We start from the raw sequence: 8,815 nt of genomic DNA, 5'->3' as shown, positions 1-8,815 counted from the left end.
CAAACCAAAACTTTGATTTTTTTTTCCTCAAATTTTTCATCTAAACAACTCTTATAATTTTGAAAATTATTTTAATCACTAAACAAAATATTTAATCACTAATCAAGATTATTAACACTAATACGTAAAGGGCAGATTTGCCATTAAATTTTTTTTGGGTTAAGGGATTATCTAATTTTGCTATTTCACAACCTTTTTTGTCTTCATTCAGTATACCTTGGAAGATTTTGGTATGCCCAAAATTATAGTTCAAATGGAGATCCAACGTTCCCAATTGTTTTTCTTTGAATCGCAAAGTCACTACAATATAAGATCATACCGAGCCGGGCCGCACCAGTTTTTACATGTAAATGGGCTTTTGGACCCATTTATCTCCATTACCGTATTTTCATGAATATTCAACCAAATCCTTTTACAGAGAGAACAAAAAGACAGGTCTCTCTCGTTCTCTTCTGATTTCTTTTTCTCTCTAAAAACATCAAAAATCTACACTGAAATCAATCTCAGATCTGTGTTTTTCTGTTCGAATGATTCAAACTTCAAATCATTTGAGAATTTGAATCATAGAGAGATTTGGGGAGTGAGAGGGAGAGGGAGAGAGAGATTTGAAAGAGGAAGAAGATGATTACAATTCCATATACAACTGCTTTAACAACGTTATTTAGTTATGGATTATTATTTGCTTTTGGACAACTTAGAGATCTATTCAGAAAATTCGTTGAATGGTGGAAAGATAGTAATCTTCATGTAATATAATTTCTATTTTTTATTTTGAACACTAAATTTTGGTAAATTTGTATTTTATTTGATCTAATTAATTAATCTTGGACATGTGTAGGGATATGCACCGATTTGTTTAGGTCTTGAAGATTTCTATGTTAGACGATTGTATCTTCGTATTCAGGTAAGTTATTTCTTTTGGTCCAGTTATATATCTAAAGCTGTTATCTATTGAATCTTTAGTTGATTTGCGAGAGTTATTATTAACATTAGAAATTTGTATATCTAAACGAGTGTTTGAATGATAAAATGGTGGATTTAGGTGATTAGCTATGAGTTGTTGGAAACAAGTATTTTCATTTGAGTTTGGAAGATACAATGCAACTAGTACATTACGATTTATTGTAGCAGTACAATTGAAGCTGGAATAATTTTGTGAAATTTTGAATGGTGAAATGTTGGATTTAGCTGGTTTGGTTAAATAGACAATGCTTACTGATTAGTTATTGGAAACTTAAGTTTCGATCCGGGAAAGATTATTGAGTTTGGAAAATACAAAGTAACTAGTAGTGTCTATTGTGGGATTGTTGATTAGATAAGATCAAAGCTAAAATTGTTTTGTGAAATTTTGATGTATCGAAGGATTGTTTTGGACGACCGATTGCAAGTGCGCCTGATTCTTGGATTGATGTGGTTGAGCGTTACTCTAATGATAATAATAAGACACTCAAGTGAGTTTACTCCTTTTGTTTACGACTTCTTTTTGAGTTTTCTTGTAATATTCTTAATTATTACTAAAGATACATATAATTAGATGATGGCATAAAGTATCTAGATAGTTGCTATCTTCATATACAAGATATGTTAATTGTAAAAACTTAATTGAAATATGTTGAAGATGATGGCATAAAGTATTCTAAAAATTGCTATCTTCTTATACAAGATGTGTTCATTGTAACTATTTTGAAAAGATGGCAGTGATGTGATACAATTACTTGCATTTGTGTAGACGAACCACGAATACAAGTAAATGTCTCAACTTGGGATCATACAATTACCTTGGGTTTGCAGCATCAGATGAATACTGCACTCCACGTGCTGTTGAGTCATTGAAGAAATTTTCCCCAAGTACATGCAGCACTTGTGTAGACGGTGGTATGTATAATAAACTACAAATTAATTTGTAGATTTACATTTGTACTGAAATCGTGATGTTGTGTTGCTATCAGGAACAACAATATTACATGTGGAATTAGAGGAATGTGTTGCTCAATTTGTTGGAAAGCCAGCTGCTATGGTTACTGGTATGGGATATGTCACAAATTCAGCTATCCTTCCAGTCCTGATTGGGAAGGTTTGTTTACATGCTATTGATGATTTTACCTTGTGTACTGAGGATGGTCCATGTGTGATTGGGTTCGAACAATTATGAACCCTATTTTTCCTTCAATTGTGCTATTCTTTCTCATTAACGTTTTCTGCAGGGTGGGTTGATAATTAGTGATTCTTTGAACCACAACTCCATTGTTAATGGTGCCCGAGGTTCAGGAGCCACAGTTCGAGTTTTCCAGCATAACAGTAGGTTTCTACCTTATAACTGGGTTACGATGTTGCCAAACTATTCTAATCATTTCATGCATATATTATTTATGTGTTCTATCTTCACAGCACCATCCCATTTGGAAGAAGTTTTGAGGGAACAAATTGCTTTTGGGCAGCCTAGAACTCGTAGACCTTGGAAAAAAATAATCGTTGTTGTAGAGGGGATTTACAGCATGGAAGGAGAGCTCTGCAAACTTCCTGAGATTATACAAGTCTGCAAGAAATACAGGGTTTGTGTCTCTAACACTGTTCTGCATTCTTTGATGTTTAATATTTTTTTTTATTTTTAATCTTGATAATGCTGTTCTGCAAGTTCAAATGTATTGATTTAGTGAGTGAAGAGAGCAATATATGGGTTCTGCAGAACTGTTCTATAATCAATTTACTACAAAATAGTAATAATAAGTTAACTGTGTCAACATGGTATAAAAACATTAAGTTAACTTCGGTAAGCCAAGCTCAATTTCTGTGATATTCAAAGACGAGAAATCTTGTTTATTCTTATTTGTTTGTTTCCCCAATCAGGCATATACTTATTTGGATGAGGCTCATAGTATTGGGGCAGTTGGGAAGTCAGGAAGAGGAGTTTGTGAGCTTCTAGGAGTGGATACAGCTGATGTTGACATAATGATGGGGACTTTTACAAAATCCTTCGGATCATGTGGCGGTTACATTGCAGCATCCAAGGTTTCAATTATGTTCTTTTGCACCTTATTTTAGTTCTAAGTTTGAGTTGAAATTCTTTGGAAAATGTGACTACAACTACAACCTGGTCAATTCTTTGTTAATCTGATAGTATGTGGATTTTTTTTATGTTTTTTTTTTCATGATGGGACAAAGCTTTAAAATCTGCAGTTGCATCCATGGAGGAAGTAATTTTCATTTATGTTTGGAGGTCTGTCAATGAGTAGGAATTATGATCTCTTGAGGGAATGAGGTTATGTGTTAACATGCACATGAGAGATATTAGTGCGAATATTAAGTGCTCTACTTGTTTGTAACTAAAGCAGTGCTAGTGTCAGTTCTTGTTCTGTGGTGGCATTTTTTATGATGCTTTCCTTGGGGGTATCGACTTTGTTTACCTTGTCATAGTATGTTGACAAGCTTCTTATCAGTTCTATTTCTTCTGTGCTTTTGATTGAGGATATCTAGCCCCAAGCTTAGACTACGCATTTACTGTATTGAGCTCTCTTTAGTCATTTTCAGGAGGTTATTGAATATCTAAAGTTCTCATGCCCTGCTCATCTGTATGCGACTGCAATTTCACCACCTGCTGCACAACAGATTATATCTTCCATAAGGGTTATTCTTGGCGAAGATGGTTCTAGTAGAGGTTCGAGGATAACTTGTTCGTCAACTTTTTCTTTTTGTTACAATGTCAAATGCAGATTAATCATCATATGCTATGATTATAGCTTGAGTGGGTTTGGGATTATTTGGCTGCAGGAGCTCAGAAACTTACACGTATTCGTGAGAACAGCAACTTTTTCCGGTCAGAATTGCAGAAGATGGGATTTGAGGTTCTAGGAGACAATGACTCTCCAGTAATGCCCATCATGCTTTACAATCCAGCAAAAATCCCTGCCTTTTCTCGAGAGTGCCTTAAACGGAATGTGAGTATATCAGATCCATTAAGTTGGTTATTCTGTATCCAACAAGTCAGCTCATTGTAATTCTCTTTATTTACATCAATGGTGATATTGCAGGTCGCTGTCGTCACAGTTGCTTTCCCAGCCACACCACTATTGTTGGCCAGGGCACGTATCTGCATATCTGCTTCTCACACCAGGGAAGACCTGTTAAAAGCTCTAGAGGTAAATATCTGGTTGTTCATCAATAAACAGTTATAAATCTCCAGTAATTTGTGAAAGCTGTTTGAAAGTGAATTTCCATGACGTGAAGATTATTCAAGTATATGATGTGATTGGAAGTATGATTGCTTAGAAGCTTGGGGTTGACTTTGTAAGTTGTGGTGACAATTATAAATTCGTTTTGTCAGGTTATCAGCGAAGTCGGTGACCTTGTGGGCATAAAGTACTTCCCTGCTGAGCCCAAGAAGCAGGATGACGGCAGGATAAAGCTCGAGTGAGAAAGAGATGTCGCTCACAACACAGAGCCTCAGAAAGGGAATTCGGGGTGAAAACTTGATCAAGGGATAACTTCCGATTAAGAATTGTAACATGTTTTTGTTTTGATCCAAGAAAAATTGGTACTCCAATACCTCTCTCTTTATATCTGTACAAGATGAGAAAAATGGATCAAATGGCAAAAGATTATGATTTTTTTGCTATGGATTCTTTCCGTACTCACGTTTATCCCTCTGAAAACTTGTCCTAACATGGTCATTGTTTGTAAATGTAGCTGATTTTTGTCTGGAGTGACCTAGTTTTTCTGTTTGATATTATTTGCTCAGTGTTGTGAAATTCTTAATGTACAGTTCAGACTTTTGGCTCCAATCGAAAATTTGTTGCATTCATATAATCTGATACGCTACAAATCTCAATTTTCCAATCCTTGTCGATTTTGTGTGATAACTATGTTTACTGTCCAGTAGAATAAGTCCGTACGACAACTCCTTTTTTACTGTCAGTGATCGAACTCTATGTTTACTGCAAAACTTCATCGACACGGTTTTTGCAGCAAACTACAGCATTGCACGGCCATTGGCATTCATTTTACTGTTTGTTTTTTTTTTTTTCATTTTTTATTATAGACGAGTGAGTTTTTAACAGATCAACACTCTGGAATTGGAACCTGTTGTCGGTGTACGTACCCTTTAAAGTGAACTCATGACTCGAGGGCTGTTGCTTGTTCGGGACGTCTAGCCAAATTTTGACAATTTAACGAATAATTTTGTTTTCACCTCTTAAATAGTTACTCCTCTTTTGGAAACCTCTTTGAAAGAAACTCGCCCAGTCACTTACATTTGCAACTGTCTTTTAAAAGTTCTGCTGTTCCGCCTGTCAAATTTAAGCTTACCCAAGGAGGAGGATAAGAAGATTGTTCTCTAAAGTAAAGTTCGGTATGACCAACGAAATTGCTCGGTGCAGATCAGTCACCTTAACACCCGAGAGTTTTTCTAGCTTCTTAACGGAGTTCATGAGTACTCTCTCTTTCCTCGCTGCCGTCACTAATCCAGATAGGAAGAGGAGTACCCCTAGAATCTACTTCGGCTTACAGCAGTCTCTTGCATTTTCCCGCCAATTGTGGAAACATTTTTCCTTTGACAAAATCAGGATCCCTTTAAGTCTGTTATTTCTAGCAATTGGCCTTTCAGCCTCTGCACTGCAACGAACCAGCTTGAAACTGCTCTATAAATAAGAGTATCAGATGTCCAAACATCATTTTCAATAGAAAGGATAAGAATGTGTAAATGTCTGAGATTTGAAAAGGCTGTCCTTTGCCTTCACACCAATGAATATGTCTGTATCTGCATCCTTGGATGATCTGATTTGCAATACAGACAAGATATCTCCAAACGCAGGAGCCCAGTGAACAACCCCAGTACCATTGTAACCAGGGACATAATTATTTGCTACTATTTCTAAATACTGAATCAGATAAGTCCGCGAAATATATCAAACAAAGGAATGTATTTCAACCCCACCAGGGAAACACCAGTCAGTGTCTCCAACAACTCTATGGTCCAGAATCAGCATCCTACTAAGATTTTCCCAACTCTTGTTCTTAGACTTGGCAGCATTCTTTGGATTTTGCGACTCTAAAACCCAACCAGACTCAAAACTCAGGAACAAGCACTTATAGAAGTTAAATCAGTCCACAATCCTTCTAACTGTAATCCGCCTTCTTCAGCAGAAAAACTGTATTACCTCACTTTCAATAAGGATGACAAAGTTTGAAAACTTCTGACCAAAAATCAGGCTAGCATCAACTCCTCAAGCGCAATCATGTGATAGACACATAGCATACAGGTGATTTAAAAGTGATAATTGAAGATCTAACAACAATTCTGACCAAAGAAATTTAAATAAAAACACATAATTGATGCTAAAATAGCATGGAGAAGGCAGACATCTAGCAAAAACGAGCTTCCCGTATGGAAATGAAGAGCATAGGCAAGATCATTGACAGACTGTAGCAAAGATAATAGGACTTATCAATAGGCAAAAATAGGCAGAATCAAAGGGATCAAATCAGTAGAGTAATGCATTGGAACAAATTTTGCTGGAAACATGGGAACACCCAATATATTCTGAAACATGGGAACAAATTTATGGGTGTCAGTTTGGTCATACTCACATACATTTTTAAGCAACTTGTATGTGGGGAAATCCTTATTTTCTTCTATACTGACCAGTACCATGACTTGGACCATACCCATTTCATATAAATAAGAACAACATCAAAATATCAGAATCACGAAACACTTGTGTGTATAGCCTCTTCAATCCAGTCTTTGTAATATTGATGAACAATTTACAAAGATAACCCAAGAAGCCCACAGATTCTTAACACTCACTCTTTGTAAGAAACTAGACCTGCCTATGAATTCACACATTTTCAAAAGCAACAGACGCTTAATTTTGAAGTCTAGGAACAAAAGCATAAACTGCAACATTTATAAATCCTAAAAGATGTTTAAAGATATTAAAGTATGTGAAACTAGAAAACACAGTAGCAAACACAAATCAACATCAGTAAAGCCTCTTGTTGCGCGTTTGCCTATTACGTCGATGTAATAAAAGTAGGTTATTATTTTTGAAATTTGAATATTCTTTATAATCACCCTTACTGACAAAATGCAGTGACTGACCTTCTTCACCCACTATAATGTTGAAACTGATGACTGTCTTTTTTGTTTCTATTTTCGCTGCAAGAGAACCCATCCGAACTTAATACTCCAATTCAATAGCATGTCTTTAAGATTCTGTAATCCAATATCACCCGAAGGTTCAACAAACTAAGAATCTAAGGAGACATGTAGTACACAGTCAGCTGAGCCTCTTGGAAACAATGATATCTCACGTAGAATTATCTTCCTGAAATGTTTAATCTGTGCTATCTCTGAGTTGTCGTCAATTGTAATTCGTACCCTCTGTAAGGCTTTTACATTCTTCAGAAAGAATCTTACCAAATCCTTCTTGAATTGGAACCAGGAAAGCCCGCGAAACTCAATTGATTTGAGGTGTGGCAACAAACACTGAGGAAATAAATCTATTGACCAACGACTATTGTAATACATAGATGGGATTTCATGCTCAAGGATAAGTGATTCCAGATTAGGTGAGATGTGGAGAAAGTTGAGCAGTATTCTAACAATCTGACATGGTCGCTTACCCTCATCACGATCTTCGTTATGAAAATTTGTAGTTACTTCCAAATGGGTCAAATTATAAAACAAAGGCAACTTTATTTTGAAATCATCTTGATAGGAAATAAACATTAAGCAAGTATCACATATTCGTAGACTCTTCACACTTGAAAGACTAGCAAAAAGCTTAATTGTTGTGTTGCAACGATACGGATACGGTATCGGATACAAGATACCAATACGCTACTATGATACACCAACTTGAAAAACTAAAATACGGCGATACGGCATACTCAATATTGATCAGTAGTTTAACATAAAAATATTATATATAAGATAGAATTAATAAAATACATACATGTGTTTGCATGATTAAAATATAATCTGTATGATTAACCTCACTGAAGAGAAAAAAAGTCTGGATAAGAAGGAAGAAAGTCTAGAGCAAGATCTGTGGACAGATTTGGAACTAATATTTTGTCGGTATAGTTAAAACTTCTCATAAAATCTAGTAAAATATCTAAATTTTCTAATATTTAGTCAAAGTTTTCTAATTGAGTTGTATCTTGAAGTATTGGGAGTATTAGTATGCGTATCCGTGTAAATACGTATCGACACGACTGATTTTTTTTTTTAGGTGTATCGTTGTAACACAACTTAATTGCAAGATGACTATGTTCAAACCTTTTCTCCCATTCCTCTAAAGATGAAAGGTAAATTTTTGCATGAAGTAATGCTGTGAAATTATGCAGGACAAAATCCTTGGCAAGAGTTGTATGGAAACAGAATGATTGTAAATTTGGTGTATTTATCTGGATATCCAAGCTCTGCACATAACCATTAAGATTCAACCACTTCAAATTAGGACTATGAATACGAAGTTGTGTAAAGTCAACACCACACACCTCCAAACTCAACTCTTCCAAGGTGTTAGTCCTCGAGGGAGTTGGGGGAGTTCTGGAGAGTTGGGTTTTTTCCTGTTAGTCCTGGGGGAGTTCTGAAGAGTCTCTCAAAATCCCCGTTATCGTGGGAGAGTTCAGAAGAGTTTCCCAAACTCTCTAGAAAACACCCGTTAGTTGTGGGAGAGTTTGAAAAAAACTCTTGAAATCCCCGTTAGTGGTAAAACCCTAGAAAGCTAGGGAGTTTGTTGATTTGGGGAGTTCTAGAGAGTTGATAGTGTATTTTTGCCTGTAAACAAATCTCTCAAAAGAGTAGAGATTT

The 8,815-nt window shown here is 35.8% G+C and overlaps 1 protein-coding gene across 1 annotated transcript; it reads left to right on the top strand.

Annotated features, from left to right (window-relative positions):
• The first annotated feature begins 407 nt into the window (after positions 1–407).
• Positions 408–4,798, top strand: LOC113281378 (long chain base biosynthesis protein 2a-like). The gene is made up of 12 exons (XM_026530099.1): positions 408–747; positions 839–904; positions 1,363–1,451; positions 1,730–1,875; positions 1,950–2,074; positions 2,205–2,298; positions 2,389–2,552; positions 2,848–3,009; positions 3,529–3,655; positions 3,769–3,935; positions 4,029–4,136; positions 4,322–4,798. Exons 1-12 carry the CDS (start codon positions 622–624, stop codon positions 4,409–4,411), a joined length of 1,464 nt encoding a protein of 487 aa, XP_026385884.1. The 5' UTR covers positions 408–621; the 3' UTR covers positions 4,412–4,798.
• Positions 4,799–8,815: the final 4,017 nt, after the last annotated feature.

The sequence above is a fragment of the Papaver somniferum genome, chromosome 5, assembly GCF_003573695.1.
Source record: "Papaver somniferum cultivar HN1 chromosome 5, ASM357369v1, whole genome shotgun sequence".
Lineage (NCBI taxonomy): Eukaryota > Viridiplantae > Streptophyta > Magnoliopsida > Ranunculales > Papaveraceae > Papaver > Papaver somniferum.
The sequence above is the reverse complement of the archived record's forward strand: the minus strand, read 5'-3'. Positions and strand labels throughout refer to the sequence as shown.